The 24,157-nt window shown below is 42.6% G+C and overlaps 1 protein-coding gene across 2 annotated transcripts in view; it reads left to right on the forward strand.

Annotated features, from left to right (window-relative positions):
• Positions 1 to 24,157, forward strand: part of LOC135512049 (calcium-activated potassium channel subunit alpha-1a-like) — a 254,936-nt gene that overhangs the window by 221,563 nt on the left and 9,216 nt on the right. For both annotated transcript variants that reach the window (XM_064933655.1, XM_064933654.1), the window contains 8 exons: positions 6,668 to 6,791; positions 7,348 to 7,572; positions 7,966 to 8,158; positions 9,305 to 9,421; positions 13,673 to 13,803; positions 15,667 to 15,861; positions 16,226 to 16,353; positions 16,573 to 16,794. In XM_064933655.1, coding sequence (XP_064789727.1) covers positions 6,668 to 6,791; positions 7,348 to 7,572; positions 7,966 to 8,158; positions 9,305 to 9,421; positions 13,673 to 13,803; positions 15,667 to 15,861; positions 16,226 to 16,353; positions 16,573 to 16,794 — 1,335 coding nt within the window. The remainder of the gene's footprint in view (positions 1 to 6,667; positions 6,792 to 7,347; positions 7,573 to 7,965; positions 8,159 to 9,304; positions 9,422 to 13,672; positions 13,804 to 15,666; positions 15,862 to 16,225; positions 16,354 to 16,572; positions 16,795 to 24,157) is intronic.

Raw genomic sequence — 24,157 nt, forward strand, 5'->3', positions numbered from 1 at the left:
AATAATTTAACTAGGCAAGTCAGTTAAGAAGAACTTCTTATTTACAATGACGGCCAAACCCAGCCAAACCTGGACGATGCTGGGCCAATTGTGCACCGCCATATGGGACTCCCAATCACGGCTGGATATGATACAGCCTGGATTCAAACCAGGGACTGTACTGACGCCTCTTACACTGAGATGCAGTGCCTTAGACCGCTGCGCCACTCTGATTCTTCAAAGTAGCCACCCTTTGCCTTGATGATAGCTTTGCACACTCTTGGCACTCTCTCAACTACCTTCACCTGGAATGCTTGGCTGCTTTTCCTTCATCCCGCAGTCCAACTCATCCCAAACCATCTCAATTGGTATGAGGTCGGATGCAGCACTCCATCACTATCCTTCTTGGTCAAATAGCCCTTACACAGCCCTTACACAGCCTGGAGGTGTGTTGGGTCATTGTCATGTTGAAAAACAAATGATAATCCCACTAAGCGCAAACCAGATGGGATGGCGTATCGCTGCAGAATCCTGTGGTATTATAATAAATCACAGATATTGTCACCAGCAAAGCACCCCCACACCATCACACCTCCTCGTCCATGCTTCATGGTGGGAACCAGACATGTGGAGATAATCCGTTCACATTCTCTGCGTCTCACAAATACACAGAGGTTGGAACCAAAAATCCCAAATTTTGACAGATTTCCACCAGTCTAATGTCCATTGCTCGTGTTTCTTGGCCCAAGCAAGTCTCTTCTTATTATTGGTGTCCTTTATGAGTTGTTTCTTCTTTGCAATTCGACCATGAAGGCCTGATTCACGCAGTCTCCTCTGAACAGTTGTTGTTGAGATGTGTCTGTTACTTGAGCTCTGTGAATCATTCATTTGAGGCTGTTAACTCTTTATATATATATATTTTTTTACCCCTTTCTCTCCCCAATTTCTTGGTATCTAATTGGTAGTTACAGTCTTGTCCCATCACTGAAAGTCCCGTACGGACTCAGGTGAGGCGAAGGTCGAGAGCTGTGCGTCCTCCGAAACACAACCCAGCCAAGACGCACTGCTTCTTGACACAATGCCCGCTTAACCCGGAAGCCAGCCGTGCCACCGTGTTGGAAGAAACACCATTCACCTGGTGACCGTGTTAGCGCGCACTGCACCCGGCCCACCACAGGAGTCGCTAGTGCGCGAATGAACAAAATTGGGTCTCCCGGTCGTGGCCGGCTTCGACAGAGCCTGGACTGGAACCAGGATCTCTAGTGGTCTTAGACCACTGCACCACTCGTGAGGCCCGAGGCTGATAACTCTAATGAACTTATCCTCTGCAGCAGAGGTATCTCTGGGTCTTCCTTTCCTGTGGCAGTCCTCATGAGATCCAGTTTCATCATAGCGCTGGATGGTTTTTGTGACTGCAGTTGAAGTTCTTGAAATTTTCCAGATTAACTGACCTTCATGTCTTAAAGTAATGATGGACTGTCATTTGTCTTTGCTTATTTGAGCTGTTCTTGCCATAATATAGACTTGGTCTTACCAAATAGGGCTATCTTCTGTATACCACCCCTATCCTGTCACAACACAACTGATTGGCTCAAATGCATTAAGAAGGAAAGAAATTCCACAAATGAACTTTTAACAAGGCACACCTGTTAAGTGAAATGCATTCCAGGTGACTACCTCATGGAGCTGGTTGAGAGAATGTCAAGATTGTGCAAAGCTGTCATCGAGGCAAAGGCTGGCTACTTTGAAGAACACTTTTTTGGTTACTACATGATTCCATAAGTGTTATTTCATAGTTTATGTCTTCACTATTATTCTTCAATGTATAAAATTGTTTAAAGAAAGAAAAACCCTTGAATGAGTAGGTGTATCCTAACTGTTTACTGGTACTGTATAGTGTTTCTTCACCTATTTAAGCGTGGGTCGTGCACTACAATAAAACAACCACGATTTTTCTTCCACTAACCCTGTTTAAACACAACCTTTGTGTCTTTCTCGTACAAATCTGGGTCTTTTTGAATTGTCGTTTTGAATTGAGTTCTCCTGACAGATTTCAGTTTGAGAAGTAGAAAGCATTTTAAAGGGGCAATCTGCAGTTGCTTCATCCATTTGTGGACTTATAAATTAATGATATACACGGATTCTTGAAGATTATAATAAAATAAGTGCCTCATGAGCTTAGTTGTCACACTCCATCAGAACCCAAAATATAAGCTTGTTTTACGCCAATGTTTGTAAACAATGTACATTTAAATAAACACTATATATCCTCAAAACATTGTTCAAAGTATACATTTGATATTATGGATGGTCTTTCCTTGCATCCATAGCTCTGTCCATGAATTTTAGAGTGGTTACATTTCTCTAGCTCCATCCCTCCGCTTTTTACCAAAACAGAGACGGGGGTTTGCTTTGTTATTGTTTCAACTACTGATTGCTGCTTTAAATTAGACGTTTGCCAGCGTTATCCAACTACTTTCCTGAGAGAGAGGAACATTATGGCTATAGCCTTGGGTTAAACCCCCACAGGCAGACATTTTGGGTCTCCTGTCTGATGGAGCCTGAGGGATTGTACTTCCAGTTGACACCATCATGCATACTTAAAACCTTACTTAGGGTGGCATTCTTCTAATGTCCATACAGATCAAAGATACAGTGCTTTTAACTGATAAAAGATATAAAGTATTTAAAAGGATGAAGACGGAGTATGTGCATATTTCAGAGGGTATTATCTTCAGGCAAATGTATTTGACTAATCCACGTTGTAACAAAAGCTAGGTACAATGTATGGAACTAAAAGTTGTTTTATTTTCATAGATTAACATGGTAACAGGCATGCTTATTCTTCTATGCCTGTAGCACGTGATGATAAGGCATTATATCCTAAAACACAATTATCCCATATATAATGTGCTTTAACCCTCATACTGCAGTTTGGCCTTCCCCCCAACCTGTCTCCACAACCTGAATATTACAACTGTTTTCAAACGGACTGTAAAGATCATATCTGTTTTAGCGTCAGTGCATGCACAGTACAACCGCAGGTACGCTTGTTTGGAGAACGTTTAGTGGTCAGTGTAGGATACCATCAAGCTCAGATGCTCATAACCGCACTCACTAGAAATTGGTTTGTTCGGTCCTGACACACACACCGCTCAGATGCTAAAACATTAATGGTCTTCAGTTTGGAAAGCAAATTTGATTGGGCAAATTGCTGAAATATTTAAAGTGTGGTCTGTTAAAGCTTTTACCGTGAGGAGTACAGCGTCAGAAGCTGTATGCTGTAAGGAAACCGAAATTGGTTGTCCATGCTCATACCAGTCAGAGGGTTTGTCCCAAATTGCACCCTATTCCCTTCGTATTGCACAACTTTTGACCAAGGCCCATTTGTCCAGAGCCTCTTGGGCCTTGGTCAAAGGTAAATAAGTGCACTATATAGGGAGTAGTGTGCAATTTGTGAGGCATCCAGAAGCGGTGTATTGCTGCCATCTCCTTCCTTCTTCCTCCTCACATTTGATGTCACTCACTCTGATGACCCTGCAGTTTGTTGGCGTCTCCACTGATCACTTCTGACAGGAATAAGCAGAAAAAAAGAGTAAAAAAATAATTTAAAAAGCTTTGACTTCGACTTTGAGTAAAAGTGATTTGTTTGCTGATCCTCTAAAAGGTTTTCAATATCATATTGATGAGTGTGTTTTGAGGATGAAAACTGGAATTTTATGGCCAGTCCTGCTGATGGCTTATGTGAAAACCTGAAGGAGGTAAAGTGCTATATTGAGTGCAGGACACTTAACAATAGTGAAAGAGGGTGCGAACCAAAGGTACCCTTTCCCTATATAGTGCACTGATTTTGACCAAGGCCCATAGTACTCTGGTCAAAAGTAGTTCACTACAGTATTCATAGCCCTTGACTTATTCCACATTTTGTTGTGTTAAAGCCTGAATTCAAAATGGATGATACATTTTTTCCCTCACCCATCTACATATAATAGCCTATAATGACAAAGTTAAAACATGTTTTTAGAATGTTTACACATTTATTGAAAATGAAATAAAGAAATATCTAATTTACATAAGTATTCACACTGTCACCTGTACTTTCTATGGTAGAGTAGATCAGGGCGTGACTAGGGTTTTTTGTTCTAGTTTATATTTTCTATGTGGGGTCCTAGGTTTGATTTTCTATGTTGGTGATTTGTATGATTCCCAATTAGAGGCAGCTGGTTACCGTTGTCTCTATTTGGGGATCATTCTTAAGTAGCATTTTGTCCACCTGTGGGTTATGGGATATTGTTTATGTTTAGTTGCCTGCTAGCACAGCATTGTCGTCAAGGTTAGTTTATTCTTTATTGTTTTTTTCTTCTAAGTTTCACTCTCTAATAAAATATCTGGAGCTCTATGTATGCTGCATCTTGGTCCAACCATCATTATTACGAACAACGTGACACACACTCCCGAGTCAATACATGTTAGAATCCCCTTTGACAGCGATTACAGCTGTGAGTCTTTTATTAAACAAAAAACTCCCTAGTCCTTGCCAATGACAAGCATACCCATAACATGATGCAGCCACCACCATGCTTGAAAATATGTGGAATGGTACTCAGTGATGTGTTGTATTTGCCCCAAACATAACACTTTGTATTCAGGACAGAAAGTTAATTTATTTGACACACTTTGGTGCCTTATTGCAAACAGGGTGCGTGTTTTTGATCCATCCCCAGGTTTTTCCTATCACAGCCATTCAACTGTTTTAAAACCTCTTTGTGCTTGCGTCCCACCTGGCCAACATCCGGTGAAATTGCAGAGCAATTTGTAATATTAAACATTCATGAAAATACAAGTGTCTTACGTCATTTAAAAAGCTTAACTTCTTGTTAATCCAGCCGCTCTGTCAGATTTCAAAATGGCTTTACGGCGAAAGCATACCATGCGATTATCTGAGGACAGCGCCCCGCATACAAAAGCATTACAAACATTTTCCAAACAAGCAGAGGCATCACGAAAGTCAGAAATAGAAATAAAATAAATCACTGACCTTTGAAGATCTTCCTCTGTTTGCCATCCCAAGGGTTCCAGCTATATAACGAATGGTCCTTTTGTTCGATAAAGTCCTTCTTTATATCCCAAAAAAGTCAGTTTATTTGGTGCGCTTGACTCAGTAATACACCAGTTTCCCTCGTTCAAAATGCATGAAAATGAATCCCAAAAGTTAGCAATGAACTTCATCCAAACACGTCAAACAACATTTCTAATCAATCCTCAGGTACCCTAATATGTAAATAAACAGTACAATTTAACGGAGAATAGTATGTTCATTGCCGGAGATAAATAACGAAGTGCACGCTATCATCCACGAGCTCCACAAATTCTAGCTAATTTTTCAAAAAACAAGCCTGAAACTCTTTCTAAAGACTGTTGATATCTACTAGAAGCCCTAGGAACTGCAATCTGGGAGGTATTCCTTTGGTTTTCCCATAGACAGGCATTTTAAATGGTGTCACCTCAAAAAATTAGCATTCCGGATGGATTCTCCTCGTGTTTTCGCCTGCCATATCAGTTCTGTTATACTCAGTCATTATTTTAACAGTATTGGAAACTTAAGAGTGTTTTCTATCCAGTACTACCAATTATATGCATATCCTAGCTTTTGGGCCTGAGTAATAGGCAGTTTACTTTGGGCACCTCATTCATCCAAACTTCTGAATACTGCCCCCTAGCCTTAAGAAGTTTTAAAGTCACCATTGGTCTCATGGTGAAATCTCTGAGTGGTTTCCTTCCTCTCCGACAACTGAGTTAGGAAACACACCTGTATCTTTGTAGTGACTGGGTGCATTTATACACCTTTCAAAATGTAATTAATATCTGGACCATGCTCAAAAAAATATTCAATGTCTGAGTTTTTTGTTTTTACCCATCTACGAATAGGTGCATTAGAAAATCTCCCTGCTCTTTGTGGTTGAATCTGTGTTTGAAATGCACTGCTCGACAGATAATTGTATGTGTTGAGTACAGAGATGAGGTAGTCATTCAAAAATCATGTTAAACACTTTTATTCCACACAGAGTAAGTCCATGCAATTTATTATGTGACTTGTTAAGCAAATGTTTACTCCTGAACTAGTAATTTTAGGCTTGCCATAACAAATGGGTTGAACCCTTATTGACTCAAGACATTTCAGCTTTCCATTTTTAATTAAAAACATAATTCCCCTTTGACATTATGGTGTATTGTGTGTAGACCAGTGACACAAAATGTAACACAACAAAATGTGGGAAAAGTCAAGGTGTGTGAATACTTTCTGAAGGCACTGTACATACTTTAAACAGCAGTCAGGTTCCCTGATCTGAAATATGCTTTTCTGACTGTTAGTCTAAACATCCTTTAGTATCTTGATGTTCTTCATCTCTATACCTCCATCTGCTGAGCTGAAATATAAACCAGATAGATTTGTCTCGCCAACTTTCAGGTTATACGACCGCATGTAAATAATGCTCAACAATTTATTGCCTTTCATCTTGATGTTCAAATATTGACCAGCGGCTGCCGACTATGCGCCAGTTCATTACATTTTAAAACGACACAACGACGACAAGCTTCCAATCCTCCCTGCAGGTCTCTCTCTTATCCTTCAATTTCTCTCCTCCCTCTTCTCTCTCCTCCCTCCCTCCTTCTTTTGTTTGATTAGGCATGACCCTCTCCTCATGCCGGGGAACGAACAGATTGAGAACATGGACATGAACGTGAAGAAGTACGACTCCACAGGGATGTTCCACTGGTGCCAGTCCAAAGACATCGAGAAGGTCATCTTGGTGGGTACCTCACTCCCTCACGCGTCTCCATACTCCCTCCCGCTGAGGGGGTCATTCATCAGTGCTTGTGTCCCAAATGGCACCCTATTTCCTATATAGTGCACTACTTTTGACCTGAGATCTATGGGTTTTCTGTTGGTCCTGTTCAAAAGTAGTCAACTATAAAGGGAATAGGATGTTATTTGTAACGCATCTGGTGACACGGTCCTCTCCCGCGACAGACGTGTTGTGTCACAAAAGGGCAGTTAAACACATTGTAATGAGGTGGTTGGCATGCCATTTGCTCCATGGGGGGGTCCTGTGTATAGGACATGTATTATACCAATATGCTGTATTAGAAATGGCAAATTACAATCTAATAGATACTATATTACAGTCAGTAGACGAATAATAATTTCAAGGGACACTTTGTTCAGAATAACTGAACTAAATGAGGTTCGTAATTTGCAGCCTGCAGGTATAATGCTTTATTACTTGTTATAAGTAAGAGCCTTTCTAATGTACTTTTATAAGGATTGTATTATATTATGTCACTGGATTCTTTTCCCTGTCTCAGACCAGAAGTGAAGCTGCCATGACTGTCCTAAGCGGCCATGTGGTCGTCTGTATATTTGGAGACGCGAAGTCTGCTTTGGTGGGCCTAAGGAACCTTGTAATGCCTCTGAGAGCTAGCAACTTCCACTACCACGAGCTGAAACCCATCGTGTTTGTGGGTTCTCTGGAGTATCTGAAGAGGGAATGGGAGACCCTTCACAACTTCCCCAAAGTTTCCATCTTACCTGTGAGTAGAGCTACATCACATTTTGAAAATTGATGTCAGTTTGTTTTCCTCCAGAAGAAAGACAAAGGGAATATGAGTTAATTGAGTTAAATAACTGAAACGGAGACTCAGCGATATGACGTGACCATTCACACTTAGTCATTGTACAATCTTTGTTTAATGTTATATAGCTTTATATACCTTTACATTTTGGCTTTGTTCAACTACATTGTAACAAATGACTGTGCTGCCAGTAATTTACTGTAAAAATTACAGGAAATGTTTTACAGTGTATAGAATAACTTTTTCACCTTTTGTATCACTCTCCTGTCACAGGGCACACCATCACATCTCTACTATTATCATTTATTATAGAATAACAATGTTTGTTCATCTTATATTCATATTTCACAGGGCACACCATTAAGCCGGGCCGATCTGAGGGCTGTCAATATCAACCTCTGTGACATGTGTGTCATCCTGTCGGCCAATCAGAACAATATTGACGACGCGTCACTGCAGGACAAGGAATGCATCCTGGCGTCTCTCAACATCAAGTCCATGCAGTTTGACGACAGCATCGGGGTCTTGCAGGCTAACTCCCAAGGTAAGCAAGGGGAAGGAGTTGGCCTATCATAGTTCAGTGCTCTGCCCAGAGGAGACAGGCCCTGGCTGGACGAATATCCCTGACCTGGTGTGTTTGACAGGAAAGCCTGGTGATTCATGTTCTTCAATGACTAGTTAGCTACTGGTTGGTTTCTTCATAATGTAATTGGTAATAATCTGGCATTATCCTGGCATAATGCTTTACAAAGTCAATTAAATGTGTATTTGTTTGTAGATTAAATGCAAATGAATAATAAGAATTATTATTATTCATATGTAATCAATCTGACCATTTTTATATATATTTTTTTATAGCAGATCATTTATCAATATTATATCAAACAATTCTCTTGTGAGAAGTGGCAGTGGAGTGAGATGGTCTTCAATAATGGCCTGCCACTCCCTGGCATTGGATGTAATGGAAATGAGACTCTAAAATACATTTCTGTGCACTTTGGTTGTGTCTCTAATACTTGTATGACCTAACGGTTTTCCGTAGTCAGCAGCAAGACACAGATGTCAAAACGAGGACCATGTATAATGCATACAGCATCACTGAATTCATGTGTTTACTTGTCAGTTTGAGGAAAGCAAGAGATGTCAAGTCAATCTCACATCACTTGTTTTATTATTTTGTGGCATTAATGGAAACAAAATGGGCCACATGTAACATTTGTTATGTTTTAGGGATGGATGGAGGGACCTCAAGAATATTGCACTCAACATTGTGTAATATTGTCTTACTACAAATTATTTGAATGTGACAAAGAATGGCTAAAACATATATCAATTTATTATAAATAAATAATGATTTGTTCCTTTCTACTGATATACCTTCCTCAGATAATAGATAAGTAAAGTGAAAGGGGGATACCTAGTCAGTTGCGCAGCTGAATGCATTCAACCAAAATGTTTTTTACGCATTTAGCCCACCCCTTCTGAATCAGAGAGGTGCGGAGGGCTGCCTTAATCCACATCCACGTCATCAGCGCCGTGGAACAATGGGGTTAAATGCCTTGCTCAGGGACAGAACAACAGTGCTACATAGCAGGAATGTGTTTTGAAGTAACCCACAATGTACGCATTTATAGAGCCTTTAAATATATGTCGTAGGCAGTCATTAACATCTATATATCTTTCCATGCAGGTTTCACTCCTCCAGGCATGGACAGGTCCTCTCCTGAAAACAGTCCACTTCATGGGGGGTTGGTCCGACAGGCTTCCATCACAACAGGGGCCAACATCCCCATCATCACTGAACTAGGTATGTCAGCAGGTATGAATGAAATGTCACTTTGACACTTTTTAGGAGGGATGAAATGTGTGAAAAGGGAACGTTTCATGTAATTATATTAATATTTTTTATTAATGATTGACAAAAAAGCACCAAGGTGAATTGCCTCATTGAGAATATGAAACATTTTCTAATCTAATCTATAGTAAGAATGTTTCAGGTTTTGACGATGACAACCAACCAAAACCAAACAGAACATAATTCCTCAGTCAATTGCTGCTCTCTAACCTTCTGAAGATGATTTTCGTGTTTTTAACCATTCGTGACTAATACATTCATCTAATCTTAATAACCTCTTGAACATGCTTCATCACGTAACTATTTCTCCCTAACACTTGTCTGTAGCACCATTATCAAAAACAGCAGACAAAGTCCTGCCTGTGGTTTCATTCAGTCAGGATAAAAGCAGTGGGATCAACATACAAATATTAACAGAGCTGGGTAAGGAGCTACTGCCTCAGTGTTGCTCTACAGCCGCGTCCTCCATCAAGCTGCCTTTTGATTTCTCGTGCTGCCTGGCCCAAGAGGCTGTGGTTGCTTCCCAAATGGCACACTATTACTTATGTAGTGCATTACTTTTGACCAGGGCCCTGTGCCTTGGTCAAAAGTAGTGGACTATGTAGGGAATAGGGTGACATTTGGGACGTAGCCCTAGTCTGGTTCATTCCCATTGTATCACTTTGAGCACATTGTACTATGCTACTCTGGGTTCTTTTGTTGCAATTGACTGTGTTGGCATATTTTTTCTTCCTTTCTTCATGCGCCTGTTCTTTTCTTTCTCTTTTCTGAGAATCACAAGGACCTTTCATCCCAATACAAGTCCTTGTGGCTGTTTCCAAAGTAGCATCTTAGTTTTTCATAGATCATGTCCTCTGGCCAATGACCTCCTTCCTTTCATCTGACTCGTCAAATCTGACTGACGTTTATTTTCGCACCCAGCTGGAAGTGTCTGATAGAAGTGACACTTCTGAAACAAAACTCAACATCAATACTTTCTTTTTTTAAAGCTTTGTGCTTTTTGTGGTCAAAGGCATGTTTTTTAAAAATGGACATAGTTTTGGGCAGTGAAAAGTATGTAACAAGACTTTTTAAATGAATACCCTGAACAAAAATATAAACGCAACATGGTAAGTGTTGGTCGCATGTTTCATGACTTGAAATAAAAGATCCCATAAATGTTCCATAGGCACAAAAAGCGTATTCCTCTCAAACTTTGTGCACAAATTTGTTTGCATCCCTGTCAGTGAGCATTTTTTCTTTGCCAAGATAATCCATCCACCTGACAGGTGTGGCATATCAAGAACCTGATTAAACAGCATGATCATTACTCTGGTGCACCTTGTACTGGGGACAATAAAAGGCCTCTCAAAAATGTGTAGTTTTGACACAACACAGTGCCACATATGTCTCAAGTTTTGAGGGAGCATGCAATTGTCATGCTGACTGCAGGAATGTCCACCAGAGCTGTTACTAGAGAATTGAATGTTAATTTATCTACCATAAGCTGCCTCTAACGTCGTTTTAGAGAATTGGCAGTACTTCCATCCGGCCTCACAACTGCAGACCACGTTTATGGCATCTTGTGGGGAAGCAGTTTGCTGATGTCCACATTGTGAACAGAGTGCCCCATGGTAGCGGTGGGGTTATGGTATGGGCAGGCATATGCTACAGACAACGAACCCAATTGTATTTCATGGATGGCAATTTGAATGCACAAAAAAACAGTGCAGAAATCCGTGTTGTTAATACTATATATTTAATCTCTTGAGGATTGTTTGCGATGAATTTCAAAGATTGAGGCTTTAAATATGCATAAAGCCATGAGTGCATGAATGGCCTGGATATGGGTTGTAAGAGCTGACCCCAAATCCAACCAGAGACAATACTCACAGATTCAATATACACTGAGTTTACAAAATATTAGGAACACCTGCTTTTTCCATGATCAGGTGAAAGCTATGATGTAATTTGTTAAATCCACAGTGTAGATGAAGGGGAGGAGACATGATAAACCTTTCCTGCAGTCAAATGACCAAAGCGCCACCTAGTGGCATCATGGGTGGAATGTTATTTCTATTTTTCATAATTAATAAACATTTATTGATTTTTACACCAAAAATCCAGTGTTTCTATGTCAAACGGTTTTGTTATATTTCAGTCTTCTGTAATGTACATTGGTGGAGTGCTGCAGAGATGGTTGTCCTTCTGGAAGGTTCTCCCATCCCCATAGAGGAACTCAGAGTGACCACCAGGTTCTTGGTCACCTCCCTGACCAAGGCACCTCTCCCCCGATTGCTCAGTTTGGCCGGACGGCCAGCTCTAGGAAGAGTCTTGGTGGTTCCAAACTTCTTCCATTTAAGAATGATGGAGGCCACTGTGTTCTTGTGGACCTTCATTGCTGCAGACATTTTCTGGTACCCTTCCCCAGATCTGTGCCTCGACACAATCCTGTCTCCGAGCTCTACGGACAATTCCTTCGACCTCATGGCTCGGTTTCTGCTCTGACATGCACTGTCAACTGTGGAACCTTAAATAGACAGGTGTGTGCCTTTCCAGATCATGTCCAATAAACTGAATTTACCACAGGTGGACTCCAATCAAGTTGTAGAAACATCTCATGGATGATCAATGGAAACAGGATGCACCTGAGCTCAATTTCGAGTCAAAGCAAAAGGTCTGCATACTTATGTAAATAAGGTTGTTTTTTTGCAAACATTTTTTAAAGCCTGTTTTCACTTTGTCTTTATGGGGTATTGTGTGTAGAGTCAAGAAGATTTTTTATTTTATTTAATCCATTTTGTTTAAGACTACCAAGACATTTTTTGACCCTGATTTAGCCCACTGCAATAAAAAGTTAAAGAAGGATTTTTAAGCCTTGGGACAATTGAGACATGGATTGTGTTTGTGTGACATTCAGAGGTTGAAATGACAAGAAAAAAAAGATTTAAGTGCCTTTGAATGGTGTATGGTAGAAGGTGCCAGGTGCACTGGTTTGAGTGTGTCAAGATCTGCAACGGTACTGGGTCTTTCACGCTCAACAGTTTCCTGTGTGTATCAAGAATGGTCCACCACCCAAAGGATATCCAGCCAACTTGACACAACTGTGGCAAGCATTGGAGTCACATTGGCCAGCATGCCTGTGGAACGCTTTCGACACCTTGTAGAGACACCTTGTATATGCCCCAAATAATAGAGGCTGTTCTGAGGGCAAAAGGGGTTGCAACTCAATATTAGGAAGGTGTACCTAATGTTTTGTACACTCAGTGTATGTTTGGTTTCAAGGATGCCTATAAAGATTAAGATCTTCTCCAAGTACAACAATGATTTGAATGTATACTTTTGAAATACTAAACCCCCTCTCATTCTCATAACAATCCATATCCCCTGCCACTGACTGTTTAAAGCAATCCCTCTGTGCAATCCCTCAACTCTATTCATTTGGAGACTGGTCGAAACACACATGAAACATTCATGGAGATTTAGCTAGCTTGTTGTTGCTAGCTACTTTGTCCTGGGAGATAAACTTTGGGTTGTTATTTTCCTTGAAATCCATAATGGTCCTATTTTTTGCTGGATCTCTGTAGAATTTTTACCCATTTTGAGTGAACACATGATTTTGTATCTCCACTTTGACAATTATTTCACAGGTAAAGGGGAGACCTAGTTAGTTTTTTGTTAGTTTTCTTTGATTAAATCAAATCAAATTGTGCTTGTCCATTGCGCTGAGTACAACAGGTACTTTCACCTTAGTGTGAAATGCTTACTTACAAGCCCTTAACCAACATTGCAGTTTTAAGCAAAATAAGTGTTAAGTAAAAAAAAATAGATAAGTAAAAAATAGTTAAAGAGCAGCAATAAAATAACAGTAGCGATGCTATATACAGGGGGTACCGGTACAGAGTCAATGTGCGGGGACACAGGTTGGTCGAGGATTCATCTCTCCACATTCATCTTTCAATCACCCACTTGGGTTAGTATGCTTGGGAAAACCAATGAGTCGATGAGAAAGGTGGGACTTACAGCGCATCAGCGCATCCAAACTGCCCGTTGATGCACGAGCAGTTTGGATGAAATGAGTGAATAACATGCTCACGCACGCAACCTGGCCGGTCTAGTCGGCATGTTACTGGCAAAGTCAACAGCATGTATTTCATGCTATACCATGATACTGTAGTAGCATACACATCAATAAGTTCATATTTGTATGTCTTTCTCCACCAGTGAATGACTCCAATGTTCAGTTCCTGGACCAGGATGATGATGATGACCCTGACACAGAGTTGTACCTCACTCAGCCCTTTGCCTGTGGGACGGCCTTCGCAGTCAGTGTGCTGGATTCCCTGATGAGTGCGGTAAGACACAAAACCCAGACCTGAAGGCTTGTGTTGGCTCCCCTGAGCAATTGGCTAGGCTTTAGCTCAGTGGGCTCGCCTGAGACCCGGGTTCGGACCACAGTTGATAACGCAAAGTGCTTGTGGTTTAGACATTTCATAACCTAAATGCGCAATGAAAATATTGGTTAGGAGGCTGTAACTATAGATGTTTTTAACTAAAATGTATCTATACAGACATCATCATATCAAGCAAGGTCTTAGTGGAATCCCATTGGTACAACTGCATTTTATGTCCCAGTGTTTAAAAAGCTCCCGGAAGAGAGACACGAAAGCCTGGCACTTTACCTGGTATGATGGCTTCATCTGTCTACCTTTCACTTTGACTGAGAAGCTGCCTTCAAGTGCGATTCACTGTAGACAAAGGTCATGCTACTTAATAGATTGGCCTCGTCCATCATTCTGCTCTGGAGCCCTGACAGCGGCCCAGCCAGGGGACATGTTCCTGTGTAGAACAAACAAGGACAGACAGACAGAGAGACAGCTGTAGCCTCTATAGTCTACAGCGTTAGAAAGTGGCAGACATCACAGTACAGGCTCGCTAATGGGGAACAAAGCAGTAACCAAGATGTGCATGATATTAGGGAGAAGGGACAGAGATATCAAAAGGCTTGAACATGTTCTCTAGTTTACATTGGTGTAACTGACTAACAGGAGGTTGTTAAAGATATAGATATAATAATAAAGATCATCAAGGACAACAACCACCCGAGCCACTGCCTGTTCACCCCGCTATCATCCAGAAGGCGAGGTCAGTACAGGTGCATCAAAGCTGGGACCGAGAGACTGAAAAACAGCTTCTATCTCAAGGCCATCAGACTGTTAAACAGCAACCACTAACATTGAGTGGCTGCTGCCAACACACTGACTCAACTCCAGCCACTTTAATAATGGGAATTGATGTGAAAGGATGTAAAATATATCACTAGCCACTTTAAACAATGCTACCTAATATAATGTTTACATACCCTACATTATTCATCTCATATGTATACGTATATACTGTACTCTATATCATCTACTGCATCTTTATGTAATACATGTATCACTAGCCACTTTAACTATGCCACTTTGTTTACATACTCATCTCATATGTATATACTGTACTCGATACCATCTACTGTATCTTGCCTATGCTGCTCTGTACCATCACTCATTCATATATCTTTATGTACATATTCTTTATCCCCTTACACTTGTGTGTATAAGACAGTAGTTTTGGAATTCTTAGTTAGATTACTTGTCGGTTATTACTGCATTGTCGGAACTAGAAGCACAAGCATTTCGCTACACTCGCATTAACATCTGCTAACCATGTGTATGTGACAAATAAAATTTGATTTGATTTACATATTTATTATCTCACCACTGCTACTCTACTGTCGTCTCTTCTCTATCCGGCTAAACCTTTTATTCCCGATCTTACCACTCCTAAGAGTACTTCAACAGCATGAATGTGTAGGAACAAGTCACTGTAGCTCTGTCTGATGGACGTGAAAGGAGGGGAGTGAGAGAGAGTGTAACCTGCAGTAATTGGAATATTCTGTTTGTTCAGTCTGGGTGCAGGGCGACGTGAAGAGACAGGCCAGGGTTAGATAGCACTGTCTCTTCAGGCTGCATGGCACTTTGTGTGGATTCAGCTGTGACTTTGGCTGGGTTTGCTTTGCTTAAGGATACTCTCTCTCTCTCACACTCTCACTCTCTATCTCTCACTCTCTCTCTCTCTATCTATCTATCTATCTATCTATCTATCTATCTATCTATCTATCTATCTATCTATCTATCTATCTATCTATCTATCTATCTCCTCCTGCATCCTTTCAGACATACTTCAATGATAATATCCTCACCCTGATCCGGACGCTGGTAACAGGGGGGGCCACTCCAGAGCTGGAGGGTCTGTTGGCGGAGGAGAACGCATTACGAGGAGGCTACAGCACGCCGCAGACCCTCGCTAACCGGGACAGGTGTCGTGTGGCACAGCTAGCCTTGTACGACGGGCCATTCGCTGACTTGGGAGTAAGTGACTGGTTGTGTTTTGTCACCTCGGCTTGCAGTAGAGAGAAGTCCTTCGGGGCTGTTTGCTCATCGAGGCCAGTAGGGGAGAACAGGGCATGTGGAGATGGCTGGGTGATATGATATATCAAGGCCTGTGACCCCTATCATAGCAAATGCTGTACCATACAAACAATGGACATGTTTATAATGAAATTCGTTCTGAGGGAGATATACTATGTTCATATGTAAATACACCTTTCATTCACATGAAGAAATATATGTATTTTTATCTGATTTTTTTTATTTATTGAGATCTGTATCATTTGACAAGCGTGTGTGAAATATCAAAACTCCGTATGAAATGTTCTGCTTCTCTGCCTTACAGGATGGTGGCTGCTATGGTGACTTATTTTGTAAAGCTTTAAAAACATACAACATGCTGTGCTTCGGAATTTATCGATTAAGAGACGCACATTTAAACACACAAAGTCATACAAGTCAATGCACTAAACGGTGAGTATGTAGTAGCTTAAATTACTGTTGGCAGAATGTCCACTACCCAGAAGGCAAAACTGGTTGCAACGACATCATTACAACTAGATTTCAACCGTTGTAATATGTTTGTAATTACACCATTTCAACCAGCTTTGGCATCTGGTTGATAATTTTTTGGGATAAATCAATTGTAGATCATCTGTATTGATGACTCATCACTGGCTCTTTCCTCTTTAGGTATGTGATAACCAATCCGCCATATGGTTTTGAGTTGGTGCCATCAGACCTGATCTTCTGCCTGATGCAGTTTGACCACAATGCGGGTCAGTCCAGGGCCAGCCTCTCCCACAGCTCCCACTCCTCCCATTCTTCTAGCAAAAAGAGCTCCTCCGTCCATTCTCTCACTGCCACCAACCGTACCAACCGCGCCAAGAGCAGGGACTCGCGGGACAAACAGAAGTATGTACCCCTCTAAAGATGGTTGCATCCCAAATGGTACCCTATTCTCTATATAGTACACTACTTTTGACCAGAGCCCTAATGGCCGTTTCATTTATGGTACAAAAGGTTAATAAAATATAAAAGTGTTACTGCTTGACAGTTAGTGTCTCTTTTAAATCATTACCAATTTGGGGGCAAAAAAATCAAGAAGATTGTTGCTTTTAGGGTTCAGGGAATAGGGTGCCATTTGGGACGTAACCATGTTTGTCGAGTAATGCCTGTGAACTGTCTTAACTGTTGTCAAGTGTCCTATCCGGTTTCTTCTCACTGATCGACATCAATGGCTCTATAACGTAGAAATCAAAATGGCTACCGAAGTGCCTTAAGTCGATGATGACAGCCAGTACTTGACTTGGGCCAGAGCTGAGCGCTGTACTGGCACTTCAATTTTTTTGCGAATGTAACCGGCTCCTCTATAAAACAAAATAGCATGTTGGCGGCCCAGATTCCCACACCAAGGCAAAAACGTTTGATCAAAGTGGAATGAAGGCAGGATCTGCATTGAATAATAGCAAGGGAGAGTGGGCATTAATTTTTCTGATTCCACTTTGTTCAAGTTTATTTGCCGCTAGTCAGTGAATTTGACCTTTCAGTGCATGTCTGTGGTGCTGCATGAGTGCCAGTGTGAGTGGGCTGTTGCCCAAGGAGAGAAAGCGCGACATTTCAACAGCCGGTATAAAATAATGACAGACAACAGTCTAACTAGATGGCCAAATCAAAACATAACTTGTAGCAGCTTTGTCGCCATTTAATTATAGCTAACTAAGCATTAATGTAGTTGTGGCCTTTCCACCGGCTCTATAGATAGCCTAAATACATCTGCACCGTAGGAAAGCTGGGATTCCCCTCTACGGAAAAGTTTGAAAATGTATGCATTCCCTACTGTTAGTCGCTCTGGATAAGAGCGTCTGCTAAATTACTTAAATTTAAATGTATTAAACAGTTATTGTGACAACGTAAAAAATGATCTAAGAATAGCCTAATTGACAAATAACTTGCTGTGCAGAGATCTCCCCTGAAACAGTAATATCTGAGCCTTATACAGTACCAGTCAAACTACTCATTCAAGGGTTTTTCTATATGTTACTATTTTCTACATTGTATAATAATAGTGAAGACATCAAAACTATGAAATAGTTCCGGGTTGGAGCGAGCGGGTTGGAGCGAGCGGTCGCATCTACACTTCGGTCCGCAGGTAGTATAACTTTTCATTACATTTCATTATAGTACAACGGTTTGATTTGTCTAATCTTAGCAATTTCTTCTTAGCTAGCTACATAGCCGTCTTTGTATCAAAGATAATTGCATAATTATCGTATTTCGTCGTCCTAACGTATCTGCCCAGCAGCTAGCTAAGCAGCTAGCTAACATCCACTGTCCACCAGCACTGTAGAAACTATTACACTCAACTGAACGACTCGATTAGCGTAGTGTCAGCTAGCTACATAGTTGTCTTCGCTGTCTTCGTATCCAAGATAATTGTGTAGTTTAGAGTGTGTAGACTTAGAGTGATTATCTTAATTTACCGAGGTTAGCTAGCCAGCTATTTGTCGTCCTTAACATAGGAGATGCTGCTAGCTAGCTAGCCAACAGCTAGCCAACCTCTACCGAATTGAACTTCAACTACCCGGTCAACATTCCGCGTCGCTCCACAGGTAGTATCACATTTTCATTTCACTTCATTACAGTACAACGGTTTGATTTGTTTGATCGTAGCTAGCCAGCTACATAGCCGTCTTTGTATCTAAGACAATTGTGTAGTCTAGAGCGATTTTCTAGGTTAGCTGGCCAGCTATTGTCGTTCTTTTAACGTAGCTAGCCAGCTAGCCCCGAATAGCAGCACTGTAGAAACTATTACAGTACAACGGTTTGATTTGTTTGATCGTAGCTAGCTAGCTACATAGCCGTCTTTGTATCTAAGACAATTGTGTAGCCTAGAGCGATTTTCTAGGTTAGCTAGCCAGCTATTGTCGTTCTTTTAAGGTAACGTAACGCAATCAACCTGCTAGCTAGCCAGCTAGCCCCCGAATAGCAGCACTGTAGAAACTATTACACTCGACGGAACGACTTGATTAGTGTAGTGTCAACATCGCAGCCACTACCAGCTAGCCTACTCCAGCAGTACTGTATCATTTCAATCATTTTAGTCAATAAGATTCTTGCTACGTAAGCTTAACTTTCTGAACATTCGAGACGTGTAGTCCACTTGTCATTCCAATCTCCTTTGCATTAGCGTAGCCTCTTCTGTAGCCTGTCAACTATGTGTCTATCTATCCCTGTTCTCTCCTCTCTGCACAGACCATACAAACGCTCCACACCGCGTGGCCGCGGCCACCTAATCTGGTGGTCCCAGCGCGCACGACCCACGTGGAGTTCCAGGTCTCCGGTAGCCTCTGGAACTGCCGATCTGCGGCCAACAAGGCAGAGTTCATCTCAGCCTATGCCTCCCTCCAGTCCCTCGACTTCTTGGCACTGACGGAAACATGGATCACCACAGATAACACTGCTACTCCTACTGCTCTCTCTTCGTCCGCCCACGTGTTCTCGCACACCCGAGAGCTTCTGGTCAGCGGGGTGGTGGCACCGGGATCCTCATCTCTCCCAAGTGGTCATTCTCTCTCTCTCCCCTTACCCATCTGTCTATCGCCTCCTTTGAATTCCATGCTGTCACAGTTACCAGCCCTTTCAAGCTTAACATCCTTATCATTTATCGCCCTCCAGGTTCCCTCGGAGAGTTCATCAATGAGCTTGATGCCTTGATAAGCTCCTTTCCTGAGGACGGCTCACCTCTCACAGTCCTGGGCGACTTTAACCTCCCCACGTCTACCTTTGACTCATTCCTCTCTGCCTCCTTCTTTCCACTCCTCTCCTCTTTTGACCTCACCCTCTCACCTTCCCCCCTACTCACAAGGCAGGCAATACGCTCGACCTCATCTTTACTAGATGCTGTTCTTCCACTAACCTCATTGCAACTCCCCTCCAAGTCTCCGACCACTACCTTGTATCCTTTTCCCTCTCGCTCTCATCCAACACTTCCCACACTGCCCCTACTCGGATGGTATCGCGCCGTCCCAACCTTCGCTCTCTCTCCCCCGCTACTCTCTCCTCTTCCATCCTATCATCTCTTCCCTCTGCTCATACCTTCTCCAACCTATCTCCTGATTCTGCCTCCTCAACCCTCCTCTCTTCCCTTTCTGCATCCTTTGACTCTCTATGTCCCCTATCCTCCAGGCCGGCTCGGTCCTCCCCTCCCGCTCCGTGGCTCGATGACTCATTGCGAGCTCACAGAACAGAGCTCCGGGCAGCCGAGCGGAAATGGAGGAAAACTCGCCTCCCTGCGGACCTGGCATCCTTTCACTCCCTCCTCTCTACATTTTCCTCCTCTGTCTCTGCTGCTAAAGCCACTTTCTACCACTCTAAATTCCAAGCATCTGCCTCTAACCCTAGGAAGCTCTTTGCCACCTTCTCCTCCCTCCTGAATCCTCCTCCCCCCCCCCCTCCTCCCTCTCTGCAGATGACTTCGTCAACCATTTTGAAAAGAAGGTCGACGACATCCGATCCTCGTTTGCTAAGTCAAACGACACCGCTGGTTCTGCTCACACTGCCCTACCCTGTGCTCTGACCTCTTTCTCCCCTCTCTCTCCAGATGAAATCTCGCTTCTTGTGACGGCCGGCCGCCCAACAACCTGCCCGCTTGACCCTATCCCCTCCTCTCTTCTCCAGACCATTTCCGGAGACCTTCTCCCTTACCTCACCTCGCTCATCAACTCATCCCTGACCGCTGGCTACGTCCCTTCCGTCTTCAAGAGAGCGAGAGTTGCACCCCTTCTGAAAAAACCTACACTCGATCCCTCCGATGTCAACAACTACAGACCAGTATCCCTTCTTTCTTTTCTCTCCAAAACTCTTGAACGTGCCGTCCTTGGCCAGCTCTCCCGCTATCTCTCTCAGAATGACCTTCTTGATCCAAATCAGTCAGGTTTCAAGACTAGTCATTCAACTGAGACTGCTCTTCTCTGTATCACGGAGGCGCTCCGCACTGCTAAAGCTAACTCTCTCTCCTCTGCTCTCATCCTTCTAGACCTATCGGCTGCCTTCGATACTGTGAACCATCAGATCCTCCTCTCCACCCTCTCTGAGTTGGGCATCTCCGGCGCGGCCCACGCTTGGATTGCGTCCTACCTGACAGGTCGCTCCTACCAGGTGGCGTGGCGAGAATCTGTCTCCTCGCCACGCGCTCTCACCACTGGTGTCCCCCAGGGCCCTGTTCTAGGCCCTCTCCTATTCTCGCTATACACCAAGTCACTTGGCTCTGTCATAACCTCACATGGTCTCTCCTATCATTGCTATGCAGACGACACACAATTAATCTTCTCCTTTCCCCCTTCTGATGACCAGGTGGCGAATCGCATCTCTGCATGTCTGGCAGACATATCAGTGTGGATGACGGATCACCACCTCAAGCTGAACCTCGGCAAGACGGAGCTGCTCTTCCTCCCGGGGAAGGACTGCCCGTTCCATGATCTTGCCATCACGGTTGACAACTCCATTGTGTCCTCCTCCCAGAGCGCTAAGAACCTTGGCGTGATCCTGGACAACACCCTGTCGTTCTCAACCAACATCATGGCGGTGGCCCGTTCCTGTAGGTTCATGCTCTACAACATCCGCAGAGTACGACCCTGCCTCACACAGGAAGCGGCGCAGGTCCTAATCCAGGCACTTGTCATCTCCCGTCTGGATTACTGCAACTCGCTGTTGGCTGGGCTCCCTGCCTGTGCCATTAAACCCCTACAACTCATCCAGAACGCCGCAGCCCGTCTGGTGTTCAACCTTCCCAAGTTCTCTCACGTCACCCCGCTCCTCCGCTCTCTCCACTGGCTTCCAGTTGAAGCTCGCATCCGCTACAAGACCATGGTGCTTGCCTACGGAGCTGTGAGGGGAACGGCACCGCAGTACCTCCAGGCTCTGATCAGGCCCTACACCCAAGCAAGGGCACTGCGTTCATCCACCTCTGGCCTGCTCGCCTCCCTACCATTGAGGAAGTACAGTTCCCGCTCAGCCCAGTCAAAACTGTTCGCTGTTCTGGCCCCCAATGGTGGAACAAACTCCCTCACGACGCCAGGACAGCGGAGTCAATCACCACCTTCCGGAGACACCTGAAACCCCACCTCTTCAAGGAATACCTAGGATAGGATAAGTAATCCTTCTCACCCCCCCTTAATGATTTAGATGCACTATTGTAAAGTGGCTGTTCCACTGGATGTCAGAAGGTGAATTCACCAATTTGTAAGTCGCTCTGGATAAGAGCGTCTGCTAAATGACTTAAATGTAAATGTAAATAACACATATGGAATCATGTAGTAACCAAAAAGGTGTTTAACAAATCAAACTATATTTTGGATTTTAGATTCTTCAAAGTAGCCATCCTTTGCCTTGATGACAGCTTTGCACACTGTTGGCATTCTCTCAACAGCTTCAACTGGAATGCTTTTCCAACAGTCTTGAATGAGTTCCCACATATTCTGAGCACTTGTTGGCTGCTTTTCCTTCACTCTGCGGTCCAACTCATCCCAAACCATCTCTGGGTTAAGGGTTGGGGATTGTGGAGGCCAGGTCATCTGATGCAGCACTCCATCACTCTCCTTCTTTGTCAATTACAATACACAAAGCCTGGAGGTGTGTTGGGTCATTGTCCTGTTGAAAAACAAATGATAGTCCCACTAAGCGCAAACCAGATGGGATGGAATGCTGGGGTAGCCATGGTGGTTAAGTGTGCCTTGAATTCTAAGTAAATCACTGATAAGTGTCACCAGTAAAGCACATCACACCTCCTCCTCCATGCTTCACAGTGGGAACCATACATGTGGAGATCATATGTTCACCTACTCTGCCTCTCACAAATACATGGCGGTTGGAACAAAAAAAAACTCAAATTAGGACTCATCAGACCAAAGGGTATATTTCTACCGGTTTAATGTCCCAAGCAAGCCTCTTATTATTATTGGTGTCCTATAGTAGTGGTTTCTTTGCAGCAATTTGACCATGAAGGCCTGATTCACACAGTCTCCTCTGAACAGTTGATGTTGAGATGTGTCTGTTTCTTGAACTCTGTGAAGCATTTATTTGGGCTGCAATTTATGAAGCTGGTAACTAATGAAATTATCCTCTGCAGCAGAGGTAACTCTGGGTCTTTCTTTCCTGTGGCGGTCCTCATGAGAGCCAGTTTCATTATAGTGCTTGGTGGTTTTTGCGACTGCACTTGAAGATACTTTCAAAGTTCTTGAAATGTTCTGGATTGATTGACATTAATGTCTTAAAGTAATGGTGGACTGTCATTTCTCTTTGCTTGTTTGAGCTGTTCCTGCCATAATATGGACTTGGTCTTTTACCAAATAGGGCAATCTTCTGTATAACACCCCTACTTTGGTGAATCTCAAATATATTTGGATTTGTTTAACACTTTTTTGGTTACTACATGATCCCATATGTGTTATTTCATAGCTGTGATGTCTTCACTATTATTCTACAATGTAGAAACAATTGGATACCATGAAATTGGGGAGAAAACGGGGTAAAAGAAAAAAGAATAAAAAGACTAAAACAATTAATTTTCATTAAATCACAAGTGCAATATAGTAAAACACAGCTTAGTTTGTTGTTAATACACCTGGCATGTCAGATTTCAAAAAAGCTTTTCGGCGAAAGCATACCAATCGTTTATGTAAGGACATCTCTCTCAGTAGACAAAACATTACAAACAGCTAGCAGCCAAGTAGATTGGTCACGAAAGTCAGAAAAGCAATAAAATGAATCGCTTACCTTTGATGATTTTCGGATATTTGCACTCACGAGACTATCAGTTACACAATAAATGTTCCTTTTGTTCCATAAAGATTATTTTTATATCCAAAATACCTCCATTTGTTTGGTGCGCTATGTTCAGAAATCCACAGGCTCGAGCGGTCACTACCAGGCAGACAAAAATTCCAAATAGTATCCATAAAGTTCGTAGAAACATGTCAAACGTTTTTAATAATCAATCCTCAGGTTGTTTTTACGATATATATAATCGATAATATTTCATTTCAATATTATTTTTTTAAATTTCAATATTTATTGTCTGTTCCAAGCTGTTGCGCATGCAAGCTGTTGCGCTGCTGCCACCCAGCCATACAATGATGCGATGTGATCTTTCTCGCTCATTTTTCAAAATAAAATCCTGGAACTTTGTCTAAAGACTGTTCACACCATGGGGAAGCCATAGGAAAAGGAATCTGGTTGATACCCCTTTAAATGGAGTGAAGGCAGGCAATGGAACAGA

Source organism: Oncorhynchus masou, chromosome 24, assembly GCF_036934945.1.
Source record: "Oncorhynchus masou masou isolate Uvic2021 chromosome 24, UVic_Omas_1.1, whole genome shotgun sequence".
NCBI classification, from domain to species: domain Eukaryota; kingdom Metazoa; phylum Chordata; class Actinopteri; order Salmoniformes; family Salmonidae; genus Oncorhynchus; species Oncorhynchus masou.